At 45.2% G+C, this 26,779-nt stretch overlaps 1 protein-coding gene across 2 annotated transcripts in view; it reads right to left on the reverse strand.

Annotated features, from left to right (window-relative positions):
* Positions 1–208: 208 nt before the first annotated feature.
* The window catches only part of LOC138827293 (sushi domain-containing protein 4), a 118,144-nt gene continuing 91,573 nt past the window's right edge, over positions 209–26,779 (reverse strand). For both annotated transcript variants that reach the window (XM_070022798.1, XM_070022797.1), the window contains 4 exons: positions 6,053–6,244; positions 4,513–4,657; positions 2,675–3,057; positions 209–1,756 (listed from right to left, as the gene is read on the reverse strand). In XM_070022798.1, the coding sequence (XP_069878899.1) occupies positions 1,728–1,756; positions 2,675–3,057; positions 4,513–4,657; positions 6,053–6,244 (749 nt within the window). In that variant the 3' untranslated portion in view covers positions 209–1,727. The remainder of the gene's footprint in view (positions 1,757–2,674; positions 3,058–4,512; positions 4,658–6,052; positions 6,245–26,779) is intronic.

Here is a 26,779-nt window from a genome sequence, read left to right on the forward strand (position 1 = left end):
ACTCGTTACTGCTGGTGGCAGTAACGAGCAGCCTGAAGACGGCTGCTCCCTGGGAATGGAGACGCCAGCCTTTCCCATGTGGTGTCTCCCTTGGCCTGACGCTCTTTATCTTTTACCTTTTATTTCCATCGCCCGAGATCACTGCCACCCACTTCCGGCCCACCCACCTGACTCCACTCCACTATGAAAGTCACACTTCAAGCTGTCATTTTCTTTTTAATTTTTAATCAGTCTGTGTCAAGAAAAAAAAAAAAAAAAAGGACTCGATCAAGCTTCCAGCTCTTACTGCTCTGTCAGCACAGCAATTTTATGGATCAGAGTTTTGTTTATGTTAGTCTAAGACCCAGAGGAGGAAAGGAAGAGACACTTCCAGACTCAGAACATTTTTTTTAAGTCAGTCTATTTCTTAGGATCAACACTTAGTAGATGTCATGAGACACTGGTGGGAATGTGGGATGGTCAGGCAGCAGAGGTATGAAAGCAAGAAGGGACAGTGGTTGGGGGCTGGTCTGTGTGTGTGTGTGTGTGTGTGTGTGTGTGTGTGTGTGTGTGTGTGTAGTGTGTGTGTGTGTGCATGTGTACATGTGCGTGCCAATACTGGAGCTTGAACTCAAGGCCTGGGTGCTGTCCCTTAGCTGGCTCTCTACCACTTGGAGATAAGAATCTCACAGATTTTCCTGCATAGGCTGGCTTCAAATATGATCCTCAGGTCTCAGTGTCTTGAGTACATAGGATCACAGGCATGAGCCACTGGTGCCCAGCTTACATTCACACTTTCTTTGGAGGCAGAATATGTTTACAGAAACAATTTCTATTTGGAAAATAAAAGCAGTTAAATTTTGGAGTATGGGTAACATAATAGTCATCCAGAAAGGGATGCCTGATTCAGACAAATTGTTAAGTGGATTCTTATTTCAGTGTCCAAACCAAACATCTCCACAAGATGCATTCGAACACATCCCCACCATGTGCAAGGTCATAGGACTTAATCACACACCATGGGTCCACGTGGCATACCATGAACACAAATGCTGATGTTACATCACCAGAAGACAGCACAGGGTACGTGTGAGCTCTACTCTTTGAAGACATTTCCAGGAAGCAGACGGAGTCCTCTTTCCTTTCCTCTGTTACTGGAACTGTCATATCCTGCCTTGAGTGGAGTTATCCAGATGGAGGAAGATGGTCTGAATGTCACATGAGAGCCTTTCCTTGGGAGCCAGGTTCTTTCTGAGAGGGTGCGGGGAGGTAGGGCAGGAGTAGGTTCTGCTCCTTGCCCGCAGCTCGGCAGGGACCTTTTGCAGAGACCGACCCATCCGAATCCGATGTCCCCAGACAGTTTGAAGCAGATTTTAGAAGCTATTTTACATAATGTGTGACATGCTTTCGGAAGAGCAAGGAGTACTCACAACAAAAGTCAGCGGGATGTGCGGGGGGAACTGTCCCCCATCACATGGCATGAGATACCGCACACCATCCTCCAGGGAGGTGCCAGGCACCCCCTCTGCCCTCCATCCCCACTGGTCTTGGTAAACCCTTGAGTCTCACTTAAAAGCAGTGCACCTGCAGTTTGTCAGACTCGCTGTTACACTGGCGATGTATGATGGGCATCACTGTGCCCATGTAGATAAATTAGTAAACAACCTCCTCCAACTCCTCAAGCTCTGTCCTTCAGTGGCCTCACTCCAAGGTTTTAAGGTTCTTTTCCCCAAAGGAGTTTCACCTGGTTAGGGATCTTCTTCCATCAGAGGAATCTCTGTAAAAGAAGAGTTGTTTTGTTTTTTTTAACTTAGTACAATCCTAACACACCAGAATTTGCAACTCTGAGCTGTACTAGACTATAATTCCAGAGATAAGTGATGAGAAGAAAACATTAAGTTGGGGGGAAAATCAAATAAACCAACTCCCCCACAGGACATCTATATGCTGACCAACAATTATGACCTGATTCTCAGGTCATAAAACATACAATGTTAGATTTTTAGGACAGGCCTAAGAGTTAGGAATGCACATGCCGAGAGGCAGCGTGGCGGGCAGGCAAGAGACTCTGGGACTACTGACATTTACGGTGGATAGAAGCAAAGATTCCTGTTCTCATTAACAAAGCTACACTGGGGCTTTTCTCCCGTGGGAAACAGAGCCTTGAAGAATCAGATGTATTTTCTCCTCCTTTACCAGGAATTACATCCTTTCTCTGCAAACAGGTACAACTATACCTTTTTCTTCCTATAGGGAAATTCTGCACACTGAATTGCTCTGGGTTGGGATGTGGCTGGGCCCTGGTACACATGTGCAGACGACTTCTCCTTGCCTGTGTGTGATCCTGCTCTGGAGTCCCACTTGCAGAAGTCCTTCCCAATTATAGGATAAAGAAGAGAAACCTCCTGTGCCATACAGAGGCTATGACAACAAAGTCCAGCCACCATAGCCTTTCAACTCTGGATGGCTCAGTGCTCTTTTGGGTCTTCTGAAATGTTTATTAATGGGCTTATTAATCCAGAAATGATTATTCCTTACAGCAATTGGCCATGCCCATGGCTTCTCCAGATAGAGCAAGAAGCACTGGGAGCTGAGGGAGAAGTCAGGAGATGGAAGCAGCCCTGTGCTGCAGAGGGCTGAGTACAGGGAAGGAAGTAGGGTGCAGAGGCTGTGTCTAGCCTGGCAAAACACTCACCATCTGCAATGTCGATGCCTGGGCTGGTGGATGCCACCTCCCCCGCGGTGTTACCAATTGTGTCAGGGTTGTCAGAGCTGGGGCAGCTGCCCCCTTGGCACATGGGAGGTGAATATAGACTCTGGAGCAGCTCAGAAGAGCCCGAGGTGCTGTCACAGGTTTCTGACTCCCCTGGGCCTGTGTCCGTGTCCCCGGAGCCGGGGTATGCTGGGGGGCTCTGGTCGTCCACGGGTAAGGGGCAGCCCTGGCCCACGGAAGTCAGGTATCCAGGGCCTAAGGCACTCAAGCCGCCACTCACAGCCTCGTCATAGGATGGGAGCATGACGGGCACGCCGTCCACTACCACGAAGTCGGGGTCGCTGCTGGAACTCCTGGGAGGGCCCCTGTGCAGGGAAACAGTGTGAACAAGTCAGCGCACCACTCCCGGGAGGCGGCTGCCAGTGCTGGCCTCTGCATCAGGAGGTCCCTGGGCCCATGACGGGGTTGGTAGCATGGGGGTATTCCAGCCTTATTTCTGGGTCTACTCAGGTGAATGTGCCATGCTGCAGAGACAGGGCATTTTAGTCTTGTTCTTCACTTATCCTCTAAGCCCCAATGATGCCCCTCAACTCCCACACACCCCAACAGAAAACATCACCATGGTGTCTTCTCTAATGGGACCCAGCCCTGATCTTGACCTTGAAAACCTACCACTGACTGGAGTAGGTAAGACCAACTTCCCCTAAACAACTGAGAATAAATAGAAGATGGAAAGACATGAAAGATTAAGAGTAGCAGGCATCAAGAACATTCTGTAAACATCTTAATATTTAGTCGATATCCTAGAAGCTTCTTCTAGGCATAGGTAGAAAATAGCTCTGTAGGCCATTTTAAAGTACTCTGATGCACTATCAATCACAGCTATGCAGTCTAGCTCTTTGTAATCCTCTGGCTGCCTTGAGATACTGTAATTGTTCAGTGATAGTACATGGTCCCTTGATTAATAAATAATAATGCTGGAGAGAGAGACAGAGAGAGAGAGTGCATCAAGGGTAGATTTGAGAAGAAGGAAGGTGTTCTGGAACTTCAGCAAGAGTTTGGCTTGATAGGGTGCCTCATCTCTGGGCCTGGGAAGGGTTGAAGGTGTGACCATGTGGGGCTCCTATTGTCAGGCAAAGGAGAAAAGTGCTAAGTGAGGTCAGGTGTTCTCAGATGTGAGGCGCAGGGGAAGGGGCGGATGCTGTCTGCAGCAAGGTGGCAATTTTCTCCTTGCTCACACACCGGGGAGGTGTGAGAGACACTGGGCCTTGCTGGAAGGAAGAGAGAAGTAGTCAATTCAAAAACCCTCCTCATCTCCTAAGCAGGGAAGGTACACGTAATTCTGGGGACTAGAATGTCGCTGCGAGAGAAAAAGCAAATTCCTGTGCTAAGGCATTAGATCTCAAACAGTAATGGTGACTGAAAATGCCTTCCACTGGTGCGGCTTAGATCCAATTTTCAGGCAGATTCTCAGCAGCCTTTTCTTGGTTCCAACGCAGGAGTGGGAGGTGTCCCATTGGACCCACTGGCTGCCTTCTTACGTCACACATTCTGACCTTGTCTCTTCTTCAGGTGTGTGTATGTCTCATCTTCCAGGGTAACATGCAAGTAGACCACCCCCCCACCCTCGGAGGGGTGCCCTTGGCGGGGCAGCACACAGCTTTGTTATCCCTGATTTGCCCCCTTCTCCAGTCCCCATAGTGCCTGTCTCATAATGGTCTGCTGGGAAAAAAGGGCAAAGGGGCTTTCGCCAAGTGGTTTTCTCTCTCCTGCTGCCCCAGAGTACTTCGTACTCATCACCTCCTCTCTATTGCACTGACCTGGTGGGGAAGTGGGCCTTGAACTTAGTCTGGAACATCCTGGCCAGGATGACAAGCAAGAGGACCAGCAGCACGCTGGTGGCCGTGAATGCCACGATCTTCCATGTAGTTAGGAGAGTCTCGTGGGTGCTGGGCCATGTTTGCTCTGTGGTGAGAGGGAACAAAGCCATATATGAGACTCCCCAACTGTAGCACTTGCTGAGGCCCCCTCCAAGTTCCTTTCCTGGCACATGAAACATCTATGGTCTGCCACCTCATCCCAGTAGCTTAGTGGAGACAACACATACCTGATATGCCTCCTGATATTCATGTCTTTGGGACACCAAAACCCATCTCCAGCTTGGATTCTGCTGGGTTGAAGACAGACCTGCACATTCATATGCCAGACCACGTGCAAAAGCCTGGCACCAGCCTAATGAATGTGCTTGCTTCTTGGACAGAGAGACTGGAGAAGTTATCTTGAGCTGGACCAAGGGCTAAGGAAATGGAAGCTGGGCTAAGACCTTGGTGATAATCTATGACCTGTTGCTGGCTTGGCAAAGGAAGGTGGGGTAAAGCAAAGAAGAGGAAGACTGAGAGGACACAGCTCTTCCTTAGCTCTCGCTCCATCACCTCTGACCATCAGGTGTCTGCCAGGTAAGGGGCAGTAGGGCAGACATTTCCAGAACAGATTCCTGTCCTTTTGTATAAGTTTCCCTGCCTCCCACCTTCTCCTCCCACCTTCTCTCTCCCCTCATCATGCTCAGGGGTCATTTTCAGACTATACTTTTCTCCTCGCTGGCTCACATAACCATCTGTGAACCTCCAGATACCCAGCATTAGTAAACACTTCTCTCCCATGCTGTGTTCAGAGGAGTAGTAGGCAGACATCATTAACTGCTCCAGGCTGAGGCTATGGCCTTGCCCTAGAAAACACTAGGAGGAGTGGGAAGGATGGGGAAGGGCAGGAGACCGTGGGTATGTGTGGTACCCAGGCCTCCATATGATAGGGTCATTACTAGGTGTGCTGAGATCAGCAGCAAAGCGGAATTATAAGTAATCTGTTACTAGTTAGCAAGCAATGGAACTTGCAAATGGTCTTCATTTGTGTAAGTGAGAGCAGAACAGCACATCATTTGCATTTTGTTCTGCATTCTTCAGTGGGGGTATAAAGGTGGAGTCAAGCATTGCTTGGGTTCCAGAGCAATATGCATACTTAGAGTGATACCCATGGGTATCCTTGCCAGTGGAAGTTGAGGCTGGGAGAATTAAGACTGTGTAAAGAGGCTGAGATTCTGCCAAAGCTGCCAGGGGCTAGGGATCCTGTTTGGAGCGTGGATGGAGTTTTAGTCTAGAAATGGGTGGCTTCATACTCTAGGCCCCAAACTGGGCCTAGAATCATCTGGCAGAGTCCAGCCTTAGCTCCACATTGCCACAATGATATCTTTCTACAGCCTTTTCTTGATGCTGGGTGTGGGAATGAGATGGATGCAGCCCAGGACATAGGCGGACCAAAGCGGGCAGGAAGCTCATGATGGGCGGTAAGCCTCCCACACCTCACCTGATTTGATGCAGTAGACTTGGTAGGAAGGAAACCACTCTCCATACTGGCAGGTGATATACTTGTAGTCACTGGTGAGGCTGTAGCCAGGATCACAGTAGAACTCCACCACCGTTCCGTGGTTGTACCGCTCACAAGGCCGCGGGTGGCAGATGAAATCTCCGTGACTTACCATTGGAGGTAGTGGACAGACTTGGGCAGTGGGGGGAAATAAAAGTGTGAGAACCACAGACTCTCTTTTTCTGTGTCCTTCGCACACACACCCCACACACAAACACAGAGTTAAAGATGTACTTATAGGTGAATTGCCTTTCAGGGAAACAGATACTGCCTCTTTGGTATGCTCCCATAAGGTCAATCAACGAAAGCCTGCTAGAATATTCTGAGCATGCGCAGTGGTCACATGGTGTTGTAAAGTCCATTGTATAAGATGGGCTCATTTTACGATTCAAAGAGCATGCCTATGTGATAGTATTAAGCTGCTCTATTAATAATGCATGCTATTATGTGTCAGACAACCTAGTAAATAAAATTAAGATATTTACAAATAAAATCTTTCCTGAAAGGCACAGCAATGCCAAGTCTGTTTCTGTGAGCACAGTAGTTATTTGAGACTCTTCAAAACATGGGGCTGTGGCCCTACTTAGTCTCCCAGAGTCCTGCTGGGGTTTGGCCAAAGAACAATACTGAATGATTTTTGCTCTTCTTTTGGAACCAGGCCATGAACTCCCATTCACAGGCACAGTAGACCAACAGGGACCAGGGATTTGGAGCCAAGGGTTCTAGGCTGGCCTCTGCCACCAACACACTGTGTGACCCGGAAATTGGACACTTTGTAAGTCTTGATTCCCTCCTCTGTAAGGTAGAAGCCTATTTGGAACTAGATTTTGTCTGGGAGGCTTTCTGACTAATATTCCCTGTTGTCAGAGGGAGAAAACTGTTATAATCTTGAGATTGCATTTCTAGGCTGAAATATAAGAATAGCTCCAACTCCTGAAATGGAAAGACCTCATTCATCTCATGCCACAAAAGCTCTCTTCCCTGGAGAAGAACTCACAAGTAAATGGCCACTTACACATTTGTCAGGAAACAATCTGCGAATCTTACCCATTTCAGATTTAAGTCCACACTATTGAGACCTCAGTAGTAGTAGACCAAAACAAACCCTAAAAAGAGCCAACTCTGTGTGTGTGTGTGTGTGTGTGTGTGTGTGTGTGTGTGTGTGTGTGTGTGTGTGTGTGTGTGTGTGTGTGTATGTATGTGCCGGGCGGGGGGTGGGGTGGTCCTGGGGCTTGAACTCAGGCCCTCAGCTTTTTGCTCATGGCTAGCACTCTACCACTTGAGCCATTTCTGGCTTTTTGGCAGTTAACTTTTGGTTGTTAAAGATCATGAGTTAAGAGTCTCATCTCATGGACTTTCTTGTCCAGACTGGCTTTGAGTCATGATTCTCATATTTCAGCCTCCTGAGTAGCTAGGATTACAGGAGTGAGCCATGGGTACTTGGCAAGAGCAAACTTCTGACCTCTTCTCTGAAAGTAACTAAATATATTAACTAGTGTACAACCTGAGACACCACCTACCACACACAGGCAGTTAGTACTACACTGGCAGCCTGAGTCCACTGAGGCTACGTAAATAGACAGCCTCTTGATAGAGTTGTCCCAAGCCATGCCACCTGATGCTCCTCCCCTGATCCCTCTAATGAACGCAATGCTGAAATGCATATCTGCTTGGCTCTTAAAGCTAGGGAGTCTCAGGAAACTACAGGGGGAAAGGGAGCTGAAGCATGTGTTCCACACAGCGAACTTCCACTGCACTGCTCACCAGCTGAGCAAGTGCTTCCACGTCCTCATGTAACACAAGAGTCTCTCATTCTCAGGAATGCTGCTAAGGGAAAGGCCTTCGTTCAGAGCCCACATATTTCAGTGGGGAAGCCAGGACCTGAGCATCGAGAGAGAGGAAAGGGTTCTAGGCTGTTTTGGCTTCCATGGAAGGGCAGAAAAGCCAACAGGGGCATCTCAAAATCAGCAACAGCAGGAGGTGACTTCCACCCCTGTAGTTAGAAATGCTATGTCGTGTCCCAGAGTCAGCTAACTGTAGATTTCAACTCTCAGCACTAACATGTAAAGATAACTGTGAGGAGAAAGAGGCGTTAACTTGCTTGGGTGTAGTGATGTCACTATGTGTATGCATATCAAAACATTGTATTGTACACATAGAATATATAAAACTTGGATGAAAGAAAAAAAGAGAGCATCAAGCTCTTCTCCTAGCAGGCTCTCCCAGCAAGTCTCTGAACTGTTTCCAAGGGCCAGAAAACAGCATGAAAGAGGTGCAGTATAAGTGTGTGCAAGTTTGTTATCAGAAGCACTTGCTACTTGGCCTGAAGAGTAAAAGACTGTTCAAATCACTGATTTAGCCCTAGGCAAATGGTCCTGTGATTTGCTAAAGCATTGTTACACTCTTCATTTAAAGAGGCAAAGGGAGGCTTGAGAGAGGGTGGGTGGAATCATCCAAATTTGGGTACAAATGACCACTTTCCTTCTGATACAGTGTAGGCTGTCACTTCTTAGGTCTGAACTTCTTGAGTTGTAAGGATTAGAAGTATGTGTAAATTTTCATACACAAAGTCAGGGACACAGTGGATACTTAATAAGTAATAGCTATTATAGCATTGCTGCCTAAACTAACTTGCTGGATATCTGGTGCTGGACCTTCCCAGGCAGTGCCCCATTTCCAGCTCGCTTACGCAAGACAAGGAGGGTTTTCGGGTTGTCCCAAGGCGGCCCCAATCCTCAGAGAACCTGGACAAATGTTTCCACTGCGTTTTCTCAGAGGTCAGATAACAGCCATGGGATGGTTGCTGTGTTCTGACACTGTCATGGTTGGCAGCATGTAATGGACATGCACTTCCCCTAAGTGGAAACATTTATCTTCACACCTCACACTAACGACTGCACCCAGCAAACCGTTAGCTTTTCTGTAGAGGAATCCCCTGTGTGCTGATGCTGATGCTTGTCACAGAGTGGGGAGTGTTTCTTTTGACTTGGAAGGAAATGAGAGCAGAAGTACTGTCGATTACAAACCTGTAGACACAGATTTAAAAAGCCAAAGGAGTACTACCTGGGGTTCAAAGAGACTTCCATTCCTACCCAACACAGCCTGACCACGGGAGGAAACTGAGTTCTGCTATTCTATCCTTTCCACACGGCCCCTAAGAGGCAGGCCATTCTAGACAGAGACAGATAAACAGACAGACAGACAGATAAGCACACACTCCAACCCAAAGAGCTCATGCACAGGACAAACAGCCCTATTAACCATGGCTGCCCAGCTAGCATTTGAAATAATCCACACTTGAGCCAATGCAGTGTGGCTTCACCTCCAAACTGCTTTACGCTCAGCCTGTGACTCACGCCATTAGCTGCTAGTTCTGAGCAAAACACCCCCATGGATGGCACAGATTCTTCTGCAACTTAACTTTAAAAACACTTTCTTACCACATCAGGAATGATCAGCAATAGTGACTGCTTTGATGAGGCTTGTAGTGTGGACATTTAATGGCTACAAAGCAGAATCAAAGCAAAGCTCTGTTGAGGTTCAACCAGAAGAGGAGAAAAAAATTACAGTCCACCAGCTGTCAATGCTCTGTTCCTTGTTGGTTGACAGAGGGCTACGGTACTTAGAATAGCCGGAAAATTCCTACCTACACAAAGGGTTGCAGAACAGTTTTTTTTTTTTTAATAGGTTTTGTCTAGGCCCTGTATTGGCTAAAAATGGCCTGCTAGGGTTGGACAGTGAGCGAAAGCTTGCTATGAGACTTCAGATTCCCTAAATAAGTTCTCCGTACCCCCCACCCCCGTTTCCCTTTCCTGGAAAGTTCACGCACAGCTCCTTTTATTCCCATGGAAGTCCTGTACTCACACCTTCTGCCTCTTGTCCTTTTCAGATTAAGTCCAGGACAAACACCAGCTTCCTCAGGACACCTCTGTACCTAGCCAATGACTGCATTGTTTACCCAGATGCTTCTTGACCTACAGTGTATGTGTCCTGATAATTCATCATACAACTAGTGTAAATCCTGTTTCATTAGCAGTGTATAATTGTAATGTTAGATTTGATCAGCTAATACTTGTGGAAGGCTTCACGAGATGCTGATCTATAGTTTTCTTGTAATTTCTTTGTAATGCAGCCTCACAGAATGAGTCAGGAAGTATTCCCTCCACCTTCATCTTCCCACTCAGTTTCCTCCTCTATCAAACAAGAGAAATCTACTCACTAGAGTTTTTGTGAGGATTGTAAGAGTGAAGGAACCTTGGCAAGCAGCTTGCTAACGGAGGTTCACACTCGGTACTAAATTTGCTTGGCTTATTTTCAGAGGCAGGGGCCTATAGCCCTAGCATGGACACAAGGTGAAGTTGCTGGGGTGTTTGGGGAGAGGGGAGCATTTTTGCTGACTGCCTGGTGACTGCTGACTAACAGATTTCAAGTTAAGGAACAGCTCACGTAACCTCTGACCACAGATCCTCTGCTTCAACAGCGACCACTGAGAGGCACAGAAAAGAGACTGAAGTTCTATTATGTTTGGGCCATGATCTATTTTTGGGAACCTTCACAGTAACGGTCTACCATAAACAGCTAGCCTAAGAAATGAGTAACAGATAAGCATTTATTCTGTGAACCAGGATTAGCTGCTTGAACAATGGTCAGCACTCATGCTTGTTGCCATTTGATGCTGCATTTGAAGAGTGTCTTAATGACTTGAGTCCGTGGTTCTTTAGCTCTATTTGTACACTAGAAACACCTGGGGAGTTTTGTCCATTTAGCCAGTGTTGGGTTCTGGGCTTGACTAGGCCTTTACAACTTTCTCAGTGCTTCTACATGGTAATTAGAGTTGAGGAGCACTGCCTAATGCAGTTATGATAGAGAGCTGGAATAAAACCATCAAGTTTTTCTCCATTTTCTACCTGCTAGGGATCGGGGCATATTACACTCTGGAGCTAGTGGTTCTTCCCTTTCCACCAAGTCCTTGCCATCTGAACTGTGGAATCAGCTAGGAGCTCAGAAATGCAAGGTTCAGTCTGGATATAGTGGCACATGTCTGTAATTCTAGAAACTCAAAAGATGGAGGCAAGTTTGAGGTCACTTAGAAAAAGCTAACAGGGAGATCTTGTCTCAAAAGCAAAAGCAAAGCAAAAGAACTAGGAGCATAGCTCAAACAGCAGAGCTCTGGTCCAATACACGTGAAGCCAAATGCACAGAGACTCTAGCCACACCCAAAACCTATTGAATGAGAAACTTCTTGTTGGCCGGACTCCCAGGTGATTCACACGCACTGTGAGGCCATGAGGAAACAGGGTAGCTGAGTTAAGGGGCAATGGGTAAGAAAGCTGGCACTTAATGCCAGACTCTTGACCTCAGCTGGACATAAGGACTGGTCAAGCAGTGGGAGAATTGAAGGCACAGAAATTCTGTGTACTGGAGGGGAATTATCTCAAGACAGTCCAGCAAACTGTTTGCATGGCTCTTAATGAGACCTGTACAGAATCACTCAAGCTCTGCCTTCAGCAGTTCCGCTGCCTTCTAATGGTCAAAGCTGCTTCTGCACTAGCTGTCTCCCATTCCATCTAAGTTTGGATAATAATTCCAGGTAGCAGCATGGGACTCTCCATGCAAAAGTCACAGCTATTTCCGAGGTTACATGGGAAACTTTGCCTGGGGGCGGGGGCGAATCAATAAACATTATACAGCACATTACATTTTCCACTTTTGTTGCAACAACACGAAAGGCCAATAAATGTGTCTGCCCAAGGAAGCAAATGATCATGAGGTGGGAACTTTGCTTGTTTCCAGGCTGGATGGAACATGGCATTTACCTCCGAGATGTGCTGATAGATCACATTTATGATCAAAATTAGCCAGTGACCCTAGGTGGGGGGAGGGGCTCGTGAGCTGCTCTCTGTCTCAGAGTCACCACATTAGGCTGTCTCCAAAGAAACAGAGTGCATCTGATGATGGCTGTGAACCTCCCACACAAAAACAAAGGCAAGGCTTCACGTAAGCAATCAGCAGCATGCGTGGTGTTGCTGCCGCCTGGAACTCACAAAGGAGCTCACAGGTGAGGGAACAGGTGTAAAGCCGTGATGGACTCTGACAGTTTGTGCAGCAGTGGAAGAGTGGTGCTGAAATCCAAAGCTGAGGCATCTTTCTGGGTTTCGATGGGGCTGTGCTTCCCTGCAAAGGCCAGAGTACCGGCTAAATGGAGGACAGCCCCCACCACTGAGAGGAGAAACAAATCACAAGGCATCAGTGGAGTCACAGTAACCTGAAGGCTGTGACCCCTTTTGAAGCATAATCTGCAATTCCTCAGGGCATCTTTATTTTCTTTCTTTTCTTCCCTTCCTCCCTCCCCCATCTCTTTATCTCTCTCCTCCCTCCCTCCCTCCCTCCCCCTCCCTCCCTTCCTTCCTCTCTTTCCCCTCTTCCTCCCCTCCCTCCCTCCCTCCCTCCCTCTCTTTCTTTCTCTTTCTTTCTTTCTTTTTTCCTTCCTTCCTTCCTTTCAATGATGATAATACTGGGGCTTGAATTCAAGGCTGGCACTATACCACTTGAGCCACACTTCTACAAGTCTCACAGACTTTCCTGCTTAGGCTGACTTCAAACTGCAATCTTCAGATCTCAGCCTTCTGAGTAGCTGAGATTACAGGCGTGAACCACTAGTGCCTGACATCTTCATGTTTTTAGGGACACAAGATTAAAAAGAGTTATGTGTCCCACAAGGTTAGCCACAAAGCCCACAAATGAAGGGGGGCATTTGGTGGTACTCCTTTCTCTTTCTTTCTGTATTCCTACCATAGAGGCAATGCTGGAGTTCAATGTTGCCAGTATATCTAATTCTGGTTATTTTCAAATTCTCCCTCTAGACCCTAGATCACAATGGCACACAGATAAATTAAGGTATAGAATTTACTGTACCTTAAGTTTTTGTGCTATCTTTTTTCCTTAAAATGTTGGTACCTCTTCCTTCTTATTTAATAGCAAGTTCTAACAGATAAGGAGATAAATATTTAAGTAGTCAGATAATAATATTGGAAACTCACCGGCCATGTTCTATGTTAGCTATATGTGTGGGTTGTGTATGTGTAGTTCTGAGTACGGTTTTAAAGTACACATAGATTACAAATGCACATACATTACAAATAGCTACACATTAGGCAATAAAAGTTCTAAGATCAACATGTTAGAATTAATCTGATCAGTTTCTCAGAATCCTGTAAAAAAAAGAAGCTATTCTGTAAGGAGAAAGTGTTACACTTTTCAGACATATGAACAAGTGAGAAGCACTGCCTAAGAAAGCATGGACAATGCAAAGAAGAAGAAGAAAAGGAAAAGACAGAGGATGACAGGAAACGCAACGGTAAGAGCTATAATGTGAAGGAAGGAAAAACAGCCAGGAACTAACAAGGCAGTGTTTTAACTAGATACCTCATGAGGTTTAGACACACTGGTCAGCCACTTAGAGTTACACGGCCTTGGATATTTTACTCTCTTTTTAAATTTTATTTCTACTTCCATTCATTTCTCCTTTACTTTCTAGCTGAGCTTTAGTTTCCATCGCCTGTAAAGCAGCAATAGGCATGCCAACATTGCAGATCTTTTACAAGAATTAGAAATACTATCTGTAAATCAGCAAGCACAGAGTGCCTAGAATAAAATTAGCTGCTCAATAAAAGGAGACAGTTACAATTTCTATCAATATTACGAGCCAATGAGATAAAATGCAAGTACTAGTTACAGCCATCACACCTCATGCCTATTTCACTTAATCTAACGATGGTTCTACAGGGCAGGTACTGCTATGGAACCCTTTTGAAGCTCAGAAAGATGAAGCTATTTGTCCAAAGGTCATCTGGTGATTGAACAGCAAGCAGAACTGACTGGCCCTTATATGAGGTTGACTCTGAATTCTTCACAGTACTCTCTTGCCATCTCGTGGGGTTTTAAGGGTATATAGAAAAAAGAGAGTGCAGGGCCTCCCAATGATTTCTTTTATCTGCTAAGCATGCATTGTGCACAGTGGGGTTAGTTTGGAAAAGTCATGATACAGAGAGAGAGTAAAGGTGAGCTAGAAAAGCCCTAACACTATGGGCTCTGCTGATATGCAAAAGCAATGAGCAATCCAAAGGATGCTAGCCAACTCAGGTTTGGGAAGAGTTAAAGACCACAGGTACAAAATTAAGAAACTTGAGGGAAGAGGTGAGGTATGGAGGGATGAGGGAGGTTGATGAAAGATGTGACCCTGATTAAGATGCGCTGTCCTCATAATGCCTCACTGAATGGCAACTCCTTTATATAGCCACTTAAAGTTAAAAAAAATAGCCCCGTTGATCTGGAAACAAAAGAGAGGGTGGAGACAGGGGAAGTTTGCTTCTTATCAAGGCAGGGAGACTGAATTGTATGTGTCTTTCTGTGCCCTAAGCTCTTAGGCTGAAATCCCAACCCTTGGGAATGTGACCAGGTTTGGAAATTGGGTAGATTGCAGATGGAATCAAGTTAAGATGAAGTCACACTATGGAAGGGTAGGGCCTTGATGCCAAGTGACCTCACTAGAAGAGTAGAGAGATACACAGAGAAAAGATGTACACAGGAAACCAGGTACTTGGAGAACAAGGGGATGAGAGGGGAGCAGCTGCACACCAAGGGCCATCACAGACTATGGCCATATCAGAAGTGAGGAGAGGCAAGGAAGGATGCTACTCAAGTCTCAGAGGAAGTAGGGTCCTATCAACAATGGACTTCTTCCCTCCAGAGCCATCAGAGAATAAGTTTCTGTTGTTCTAAGCCACCTGATTTGTGGAATTTTGCTACTGCAGTTCTGGCAAACAAGTATTGCATGAATCCATCCTTAGCCCAGGAGACAGAGGCCCAGCCCTTAGGCCAGGTCTGCAAGGTAGCATGAGGGATTCCTAGGTTCTGTCAGAATGTGTCTGGAGTAACTAGACTCTGAAGATTCCTCAGACTGAACTGAAAAGTAACTATTAAAACAGTTTACTCCCGAAACTTGTAGCAGTGGGCAAGGTGGGGTAAAAGTAATATAAAGAGGCTGAATCCAAGGCCTGAGATTGCCAGAACTTCCTGGAAAGATAACTGTAATTCTTTCTGGGAGGTGTCAACAGAAACCAATTGGGGGTGCAGAAAGCCACCCACAATTAATGCAAAAGGCTAAACATGTCCAACAGTATGCCTGGGTAAGGTTCTGCTTGGCTATTATTTTAGCCCTGGCTGTCTAGAAAATTCTTGACTTCTCAGCTTCCTATTCATTTACTTTTTTCCCCAGTACAAAAAAAAAAATCTCTGAATAAGATACTTATGGTATGAAGATAGACTGATGTATGCAAATTATTCCCTTGTGATAGCTTGAGATGAGGACTAGTTTTAAATCTGAGTTTCAATATAATTGGCTGTCTCAAAAAAAATCTAACCAGGTTTCTAACTTCATAGTAGTCCAGATCGCTTATTAAATCCCTTCCTGTCACTGAAAGAGATGGGGTTAGAAAATGCACTGGATTCTCTCCTGATTGAGGACACACTGGGTAGAATATGTGCAAAGTCCCAGGCTTTGCCTCAGCAGGCAATTCCTGGGAGAAAGCTGAGCTGTGAGTGAAGCATTGTCTTCTTAAAACACTTTTTACTTCAGAGGTAGCTGGGCACAGTTACAGTCAGGCAGGATATTGTACAAAACTAAACTCTAAAGTCTTTTGGACAAAAGGAGAAAATGATTGCGGGCACTGGCATTGAGGGTGTAGGATCTACCAAGAAAAAGAAATTGCATGGTAGAGATGAACAAGGACAGGCGTGGCTTTTTTTTGTTTTGTTTTTGCTTGCTTCCTACCCCGTTGTGTGGTTACTTTGGGAAAAGAGGCAGGCAATTCTGGAAGTGTTTTATAAAGGAAAGCGGGGGGGGGGGGCGTGGAATGGGAGACGTGGAAGAGAAGGAAAAAGGAAACGAGAGGCAAAAACAACCCAAACCACTCTGCCGAATACTGTACTGCCAAGTGCCTCTCAGCGTGACACAGCCCTGGAGTGTCTGAGGGGATTTATGGCCTTCTCTGTTGCACCTGATTGCAAGAGATTTTATTACTATGAAATACAAGTCATCTCGCTTTCTAGAAGGGAAAGGAGGAAATAAATCCTGCCTGCAGCAGGGATGGAGAAGATATCCTCGAGTTTAGGGACAAACACAGAGAATTTCCCATTGGTAGTGGCTATCTATTTTCTGAGCATAATGAAGTCACCCTCAGGCCCCAAGTTGAGGTTCTCGGATCATTGGTCATGACTTTGCTGTTGTTTAGCTCTTTGCCAGTTAAACACCACAAAATAAAGACCTCAGCATGCATGTCTGTGGAGCTTATGAAAACACAAAGAAATTGCAGGGAAATACAAGAGAGCCATCAACTCAAGGAAGGAATGACCCTGTGGCCCATCCCTGCCTCACAACTCATCCAAACTGTAGAACAGGACAGGTGGCCTTCCCAGAAGGAGAGCGGTGTGTGTAGGTCATGCCTGGTGGGATCTCCTCTGAGTGTGTAGGAGGAGAGGTGGTTGGAGTGCTTTTCTAAGGTTCTCTTTCTTGATTTGCTGGGGGACACTGTTTAGAACACTGAGGCTGTCTGCTTTGCTGCCCTGTCCTGTTCCTCTGACCCCACTCAAAATTTCTTAAATGATATTTGAAGAAAAAGACGTCTATTTCAAAAGCCCAGGAGAGATAGAGAATGGATGGTCACATTTCCAATGAGGCAAAATAAAGTGAGATGTGGTGAGGCCAGATCTGCCATGGGATGAGAGCTGGCAAAGCACAGATACCAAGAGTAGGAGGGAGAAAAAGAGTCCAGGAAGGAAGAGCAGCAATGCCTGAGAACTTGAGTCTACTTGAAAAACAAGAACAAGGTCTGTTGGTTTTCTTAGGACAAAAAGATCCGTGTTTTCTGATTCAATATAGGAAAAAATAAAACAGAGAAGAATGAAGATTCTTGAAGCTGTGGCACAATCTCCCTGGGGTAAAGAGTGATCTGTGATGATAAAAAAAAAAAAAAAAAAAAAAAAAAAAAAAAAAAGGGAAGATGCCATTGTGCAATTACTCATTGTAGAAAAGGAAAGAACTGTACATGGCGATCCTGAGAAGCATGCTGAGGTAAGCAAGCAGTTATGTCTTGTCATCACTCTGCTGTCATGCAAGCACCGTACATGGAAACAATCTTCAGATAATTTACTATCGCTTGTTGAACAATAAATGAGCAGGTATGCTTGTGAGTTTGCATTTGCTGCTAATAAATTACCCCACCAGAGTCGCAGAGAAGAAGGTAGCTTCCACAAGAACAGTGCCAGCCACAGGCCTTTCAATTATGGACATCAGAAGGGCAAAACAGGGGTGGTACCCGCTAACACGTGCCCAGACCACAGAATGCATTTCCACTCACAAGCTGACCTCTTCTTGTTTGAGACAGGGCTTTACAAACTAATGTCACCCACGAGAGGAAACAAACATAAGCGTGTTTTCAAAGCAAACGACGATCCTTACGTTTTTGAGAATGTGACCTAAAATTCCCATAAGACTTTAACTAATGTAAGCCGAGCCCTTAATTAAGGTTAGAAACTAGCTATCTACTTACATACTTGAAAGCTGTGTGTCTGAGGAGATGGAATTTCTTTGTGACCCCAGAAAATCATTCACTCTTTTTGGTCTCAAGTTCTCAAGAAGGCAGAGATAAGGGCATGGTTTTCAGACTACACTGGTAAATTCTTCCCTCCAATAAATCTTGAATGGGAACACACTAGGTAAATATGTAAAACAAACCCCACAGGGGTGGGGATAACCTAGAACAAAATGACGCCAACTTCCCTCATTGCTTCCCAAGGCACTTCCTGGGCATTTGAGCCTGATCAAAACCATCTGACCAGGTATTACCTGAGCTCTTAAAAACCTCTCAAGTTGGTAAAGCAGAGGGAAGGGAATAGCCTGGGGTAAGCAGATAAATCAGAGGGCTTCCTTCCACCTTCTTGTGAATAGAGGTCCCACTGCTACCAGGGAAAAGAGGAGAGAAAAGCATCATTTACTGCCCTTTTGTTCATTTTCTGCTGATTCAATTTCATAGTGGATCCAGCTGCTGGTGGCAGCCTTATGAGTGACTCCTCAGGGAACCTGAAGGGCCAGGAGAGGCTAATGGAGATCATGCCCCAGACAGTTGGTCTACTCGGAGAGAGCGAGAGGGGAGGAGGGTATTGGGTGACCAGTTGGTCACTGTCATTATCATTTACAGCCCAGGAGAGCCAGACCTGAATTCTAATAAGCAGAGGCCCCACAGTGCTCAGTGCACACCGGTCGGCACTGGAGACTTACCTGGAAAAGAGGAGGAAGGGGCAGAGGGAGAGAGGAAAGAATCCTCCCACATGCCAAGCATTGTAGGCACTGCAACTTAAGAGGAATCCCATAGTATAGCTCTTCTACCTCCCAGAGCCTGGTGTCCTGGGTGCATTACAAGAGTGGCATTAGCAGTAGGTATGGGCTCAGGAAGCACATGGGCTGGGCTGTTGATGAAGAGGTGACCTAGGAGAGTTTTTCTGAAGCCCAGTCTCCTCATCTGCCATTGGCACAAACTTTCTTCTCAAGACTGGTTAGGAGGGAAGGTCACATAATAAAGGCACTTCCAAAGCACCTGGCATGGGAGAGGCATCCAAAATGTTACAAGGCAGTTTTAGGCGTGAAAACATGCCACCCAGCAGGCTTACAAAAGCAGAGAAGGAGAAGGCACGGTTTGTCATGAGTTATTCAAGAGAAGTTCAGAATATTGTTTCTCCCTGTTCAAGAACGCAGGCGAGGGAAGGAGACAGAGAAGATGGAGGGGCATGGGCTCTCCCCGTGTGAGATGGTCACTAGGCTGCGGCCAAGCCAGCTCACCTCCAGTGTTGCCAATAAATTCATGTCTACAAAGGAAGTGCTAACCCAGGGGAGAGGGGAGGGGAGGAAGGTACTGGGGATGTCTATGGTCTTCTGTGTCCTGTATTCTGTGATCAGTAATTCAAAGTCATCATCATGAAACTGAGCATGGTGACCCATGCCTTGTCATTCCAGCGCTGAGAAGGACTGTGAGTTTGAGGCCAACCTGGGCTAGATAGCAAGACTATCTCTCAAACAGCAACAAGCGCTGGAGCTCTTATGTAGCATGCATAGGGTCAATTGCAGAAATCAACAAATATAAGAAATAATCCATACCATGAAATCTCTAATGTGATTCTTGACATTTCCCTTGTTCTTCTTGAAGTCCAAGACCAAGCAAGAAGGGGAAGACTGAGTCTTTCTTGCTTGCCTGATGAGAAATAACAAGGCAAGGACACGAGGTACTGGGAGAGTGGCTCTCCTCTGTGTTGGGGAAGTGATAGCGTGAGAATGAACCTCCTTATCATGGACCATAATTTATTTCTTTTCCTTTGTTTTCATTTTAGGGTCAAGTAAGTCTAGGACTTGAACTTGATACTTTACACTTTTGTTCACTGGCTAGTGCTGACTGAGCTATACCTCCAACCCCATGGACCAACTCCTTGGGAACAACCCTAGCCTCTTTATAGTGTTTAATTTTCCATTTGGAAATGGGAGCAATATGCTCCTGGTGGACTGTATGGACATACCTTCAAGGCTGTCCTCTATGGACTGCCTCCCGAAGCCTTTCTCTTTCTCTCTGATCTCCTGAGGTAGGCAGTGTTTCCCATTTGATGAGGTCCAGATTTGAGCTGTGTCTCTCCTGTTCTCTCCACTAGGTTGGCTTTGAAGTCCCAGGGCACTTCCGAGTGACAGCAGGATTTCCAGAGGGAGAAATCGTGGCAGGTGCCTCTTAGGCCAGGCGTCTCTTGTACCTGACTGTGTTTTGACTTGGGAACAAAGTACATTGCAAAATGCAGCTGGGAGACTGGGAGCCCTCCACATCTAAGCTGGCTTTTGAGTTTTGATCTCAAATTGGAACCTTTCAAGTTATTTCATATTTGGCCAAACAGGGTTCTTCAGTTTCTTAGTTTTTTCTACTTATGAAAGGATGAGATCTAAAAAGGACCTTTGGGCACCAGTGGGTTCCTAGAAAATCACACCGCCACCTTCTCTGTAATTGAATCCAATACTGTCTGATCAAACCTCTGTCTCCAACCATGTGAACTAGGGGATAAAGGGGAACAGGGCCATCACTTTGGGCATTCTGAGCTGGGGGAGTAGTTGGATTTAGAAACAAAAATTGCATGTGTTTTTTAGCTGTTTGGAGCTGTGTGTGTGTGTGTGTGTGTGTGTGTGTGTGTGTGTGTGTGTGTGTGTGTGTGTGTGTGTGTGTGTGTGTGTAAACCGGCCCTAGGGCTTGAACTCAAGCCCTGTGTGCTGTCTTTGAGCTTTTGTGCTAACGCTAGCACTCCACCACTTGAGCTTCAGCTCCACTTCTGGATTTGGGGTTGTTTAATTGGGGATAAGCATTTCATGGATTTTTCTGCCAGGCTGACTTTGGACCACAATCCTTAGATCTCAGCCTCCTGAGTAACTAGGGTTACAGTCATGAGCCACAAGTGCCCGGCTCTGGCTTTTAATGGGGTCACTTTTACTTATTTCTGGAAGAAATGCTAGTCATAAGGATGAGAAAGTCCCTGAGGATGGAAAAGTCATTGCCCAACTGATCACAGAGGAAGCTACTAATTCTGTTCAGGGAGTGCTGTAGACAGACAAATATACCAAATCCCAACCAGCTACAAGTGGCTCACCTACTTGCCTCTCCTAATACTTTCACAACCACGAACATGCCATTTTCTAGCTCCTTCTCGGTGGCCTCAGAGTAACAATCTCTACTACCATGGTCCTTGGACAACTGATAAATACAATATTATGAACTTAGCTCCATCTGCAGGTCAAAGCCCCAGAATGGCAGAAACCTGTATAACTTGTATAACTATGTGTTTTGGATCTTGTAAATTCCTCAGCATCTAGGAATAACAAATATTTACTGACTGGATACATGACTCTCAAAGGCATTTACTTAAACTAGCACAAAGCTCAGATCTTAGTATCTCTCTTTTCAAAGACTAATCTCACTGCCTGGTCCTTTTTCCATGTGATTGCCTCTCCCCTACTAATCTACTGCCTTTTAAAATCTACTGAAAGAAAGACTTCAGGCTGGAGATGAAAGTTCACTAATTTAACATGGAAACAGAGGAAAATCTTGAAGTGGATGGAACTACACCCAAGGATTACACATTCCACATGTGCTTCAAGCATCTGTTCTGACCCTGGTCATGTGACTCAGAGGTGTACAGTCAGGTGATCACTGCTTTTCTTAACTTACTCTTAGAGCAAGCTGCCATCATGAACTTCTCTAACTAGATACTTAGGGCCCTGCATTACTTTCAGGACATTGGAAAGCCTGAATGGAAAGAGCACGTTCCATAGACCAAGAGGCTCTTGGATGGTTCTTCCTCCTATAGAGAAAGAGACCTGTTTTGCAGATACCATAGCCAGCATGTGTTGCAGCCCCAGCCACACCCTGCCTTGGGGATTCTGGGCAGCTCATACCTCTGTTTCCTCAACTACCTCATATATTCAGGCTTCCTCCTCTGCAGCTACCCACTTCGTGGTGAGGTCACTGGCTGTCTTACGCCTCTCAGTGTCTTTCCACATTCCTGACTCTAAACCTTGAGGCCAGCGCCCTCCATACACTAAGGCGCAATGCCTAGGCTCATGAGCGCTGCAGAGCTTCAGAACGCACAATCCTTTTATATGATTGAGGTTCAGATGCTCTCTTCCTACTGTTCAAAAAGAGACAGAAAATATATGACTGTTTGGTCTTTGGGGACAATAAACAAAAATGCCAGAAATCCCTGGGTAAAAATTTCACTTTACAATTGCAATATTACCTACTGAAACTGCCCTTCCATGTCTTCCAAAAAGACATCTCTCCTCTGCAACTTTTTTCACAGTTGTGGTATGTGTATGTGTCTGCTATTTGTAATGATGCTATTCTCTAGGCAGAGTGATTTGTCTTCTTCTTCTCCCCATTAGACTCTAACCTCTGAGCTGGGCACCAGTGGCTCACGTCTGTAATCCTAGCTACTCAGGAGGCTGAGATCTGAGAATCATGGTTCAAAGCCTGCCCGATCAGAAAAGTCTGTGAGACTCTTATCTCCAATAAACCATTAGAAAACCGGAAGTGGAGCTGTGGCTCAAGCAGTAGAGTGCTTGCCTTGAGCTGAAGAGTTGAGGGACAGTGCCCAGGCCCAGAGTTCAAGCCCCACGACCGACAAAAAAAAAATAGACTCTAACCTCTGTAAAGTAGCAAATTATGTTCTTTGTTTTTCTTTGCAATTTCCTGGGGTCTACTCCAGTGTTTCTCTGGGCCTAGCAGTTGTTCAATAAACACTGCTGGCAAAGGAAATGGATTTCTTGGCATTTAGAAATGAAAGATTCCTTGCACTCATTATCAAAAGTTCCTGGTGTTCTGGATTCTGTGTGTGTGTGTGTGTGTGTGTGTGTGTGTGTGTGTGTGTGTGTGTGTGTGTATGTGTGTGCATAAAAAAGACACTGACAAAGATGAGAGCCTCAAAGGCCATGACAGCATAAGGAAGAAAAGAATTTAGCTATGCCAAGGTCAGGAAAAACACTTGGGCCCAGAGAAAAACAAGCCCAAACACAAGGATCTATGGAGCATCTTCCAAGGCCCGAAATTTTGATGTCAAAGGCTTTAGTCGATGAGGCATGCTTCAGGATGTGCTCACTTGCAATAGCTCCTTGAAATGCACAGCCCACATCTACATATTAGTCCTTGGAACTCTTGCCACCTTTGTTGGCACTTGTCAGTCTGTCTTTTCAAATGGCCAGCTCCTCATGAAGCCAGATCTAGATGATGGGATTGTTCATAAGTGGGTGTGACAGCCGTCACTCAAACATTGGTTTTCTATTCCACCAAGGAGAGGAGGTACCATGCAGCAGGAAGATCCTTGCACTGAGCTAGAGGGTGTGGACAGGTCATGTCATCCTTTAAGGTGAGAGTGTCTCTGTCTGTACAAGGAGGCCACAATATCTGCCCGATTCATTAGCCGAAGTGAGGTTCCCTAGAACTGTGAACCAATGAGCACTGGCCAATGAGCTAGTGGCCACCCCATGGCCAGCAGGGCCATGCTCTGACCTTCCAATCTCCTACAACAGGGGTTCTTCAAGGAGGACAGCTAGACTGGACAGACACATTCCTTCCTACACAACAAGCCTTTGAAACTTTTTTGACTCTTTAAAAATGACTATGAAAATACCAAACTGTTTCCCTCCCACTGGAATGTAATCAGAACAACTCATTAGGTGATGCACCTGGGTGATTAAGATCCACACCTTTGAAGTGACAATATCCACACTCAAGTTCCAGCCCCCTTAGGTATGAGTGCGCGGGTAGGTTACTAAGCTTTCAGAATCCCAGTTGGCTCATCAACATGATGGGACAGACAGCAGACAAGGGACATTATGAGGATCAAATGACACTTTGGTAAGATCCTGACACATAAATAGCCAGCCAGTCTGATGTCAGTCAACACTTCTAATCAATACTCGCATCTCTTCCATTATCAGCTTGGGGAATCCAAGCTTCTTTGTCACAGAAGACTAGAAAAAGAGTTAAGGGTTGGTGGGGGGAGGTCTGCAGTGACATGTACCCTAAGAGTGACAGGTCCACTGACAGTTGATAGTAAGATAGGAAAGGGATAAGAAGCCCATTGAGAAAGATTTCCACTGAGCCGCTGTCCACACAGTCCCTTGCTTGTGGACTCAGAACACTCATAACATGGAAAAGCCCCTATCAGCAGATGATTCTACAGCACAGTGCAAAATGTCCACTGCGTTTTCTTGAAGAAATCACAAATTCAGAAAATAATTTGAGTCAAGGAGGAGAAAGTGTAGACGACACATTAAAGGGATACATTTCCTCAGGACGGTTCATCTATGCTGGATATCTTACAATAAGATTACATCAACAAGGACCTGATATTTAAAAAGAAGATATAAGATTAAAGTAACAACAACAGACACAATTGGAAAACGTTCTCAAGAATCTTTGCTTCTTCTTTTAACTCGTTGCATCCTTTGTTTTCTAAAGATGCAGAGTCTCATTCTGTTGTCCAGGCCAGTCTCTAACTCCAGTGTTCAACTGATCGTCCTGCTTCAGCCTGCCAAGGATCTGTGACTATGAGCATATAGCACCACTCAGGCTTACTTTAGCCCAGTTTCTGTCTAGTCTTGAGAAAAGTAATTCTTTAATTTACTCTGGGCCTCTCCATTTGGAATCATGGCTTTTGTACATTTAGATAGTGTTTCCTTGAAATGGTTCAAAAACTAATTCTATCAGATAACATATTGAAAGTAAAACTGTAAATATTATTTTTATAAAACTGAGGCACTCAGGAGACACTCTGTTGAAAATGAACTATACAATATGTGGGTGGAGATGGGAGGCAAAAATTGGGAGAGAGTGAAGGAAGGCGTGACATTGTCCAAAAAGAAATGTACTTATTACCTGACTTACAAAGTGGTAACCCCTCTGTACATTTTCTTTATAATAACAATAAATTTAAAAAGATAGAAAAAAAACAGAGGAAACTGGAAAGTGGCTCATATCCTTGGAGGCTAAGAGCAAGAGGACTGAGGTTTAAGGCCAGCCCAGGCAGGAAATCTGACTCCTTCTCAACAAATAGCAGGGTAGAGTGTCATATGCCTGATACCTCAAAGCCACATGGGAAACAGGGATTGAGAGGATCTCAGTACCAGACCAGGCCCAAGCAGAAAAGTGTCTCCATAGAGGAGAGCCAGTGATAAAGAGAAGCCTAAAACTAGAGGATCATGGCTCAGATACATGCCCGAGTGGGAAATGATACCCTATTCTAAAAATAACCAGTAAATCAAACCAGGACTAGAGATGTGGATCAATGGTGTTGTTCTAGCCTTCCAAACCTAAGGCCCTGAGTTCAGTCCCCTGGTCTAATATTGCCAAAAAAAACCCCAAAACAATAAATGACAAGAAAACACTCCCCTTCCCCCGCCCCCCAAAACAAAAACAAAGCCTCCAAGTAACAACAATAAATGTGAAGGACGAAAACACTTAGTGGCCTTAACAGCCTAGGTTTTCAGCATCTTTCCTTGGCCGGAGCCAACTGGTAGCAGTAAAAGAGCATGGTAAGTGAAGGGACTCATTTCTCAGCAGCTTACTCATCCAACGCTCTCTGTTTAAAACCTCACACCACTGCCTCTGGAAGATAGATTTGCTTTACATCTTATCCATATCATATTCTGGACCCCATAGAAACAATTTTCCAAATCCCCCAAATAAAGATGATCAGAACCTGACCGCTTGAAACAAAGTCCAAACAAATTTGAAAAGATTTTTAAAGTGATCATTTTAAATGGTTAAAAATCATCATGATAATGGCATCTTTAAACTGCCCTCTATCTGATTTTAGAGCAGGAAGAACACCAGGCAAACTAGGAAAGTAGCCCCTTTCGGTAGACATGTACCTTGGCCTATTATTGGTGTCTAGAAAATGGAAAGACTATCTCCATTGGAAACAAAGGGGGTAATCTTGGCCCTCCAGGTTAGGATGGCCAGATTTAGCAAACAAAGATTCATACGCAGTTCTACTTGACTTTCAAATAAAGCATATTATTATTATTGTTGTTGTTATTATTACCACAAGTTCCATGCAATATTTAGAACAAGCTCCTATTGGAAAAGTACTTGCTATCTGAAATCCATGTTTAATTGATGTCCCATATTTAAGCTAACAGCTTTACTCTTGGCTCCAGTCACCTGGGGAAATTGGGATGGGTAGTAAGTTGGGGGTCAGTGAAGGTATGGCTATCTTAGGAGTATGACAAAACTTACAGCACAAACCTGGTGTCATCCCTCCCTCTCCTCTCCCTTTTTCCCTCTCCCTTCTCTCCCTCCCTCTTCTTTCCCAACTTTCTCTGAGGAGGTTCATTGGCTCAGGCCAAGCTCATTCCAGGCCACTTAGAAACCAATGCTTTTTTCAATTCCTCTGATCATCACCTGCATGACATACTTTCCTCCTTGGTCTCCTACATCAGAGCTGCTTTAAACTTGTGAGATTCACTTCTACATTCTATTGTTTCTTCCCCAAGCAAGGCTGTAAATAGGTTTGGAAGGGTTCTCTAAAATTGTTTTTTTAATTTACTTTTATTGCAATTTTTTATTAGCATACTAGGAGGGCTCTTGATTAAAGTCCCCCCTCACTTTTTCCACAGACAATCCTCCCTGCAAGTATTCATATGCCAAGAAGCACAGAAGGCCTTATTTCCAACTCAAAGAAAAGAGAAGGCTGAATCTTGTGTCTGACTTGCCTACTACAGAAGAGTTTATGGGCTCCACCCCCAGATACTGCCTTAATGCTGGCAATGGATTCTGTCCCCCTCACTGACTCAGACCTCTGATTAGTGGTCTTTAGTGAGCCAACTTTATAACCATACAGATTTCATAAAAACAAGGAAGAAGAGCTCTGGCTCTCAGGCTTCCAAGGATGTGCTTGCAGTGAAACATTTACAGCTAAGCTATAAAATGCATGGAGATATGGAAGAGACATTGACACAACAATAAAACGAGGAGTGAGATTAACGATGCCATAATGCAATCTGTTTTCATTTGGCGCAGAGAAAATTAA

This window comes from Dipodomys merriami, unplaced genomic scaffold, assembly GCF_024711535.1.
Source record: "Dipodomys merriami isolate MVZ:Mamm:240054 unplaced genomic scaffold, mDipMer1.0.p SCAF_153, whole genome shotgun sequence".
In the NCBI taxonomy this organism is placed as follows: Eukaryota; Metazoa; Chordata; class Mammalia; order Rodentia; family Heteromyidae; genus Dipodomys; species Dipodomys merriami.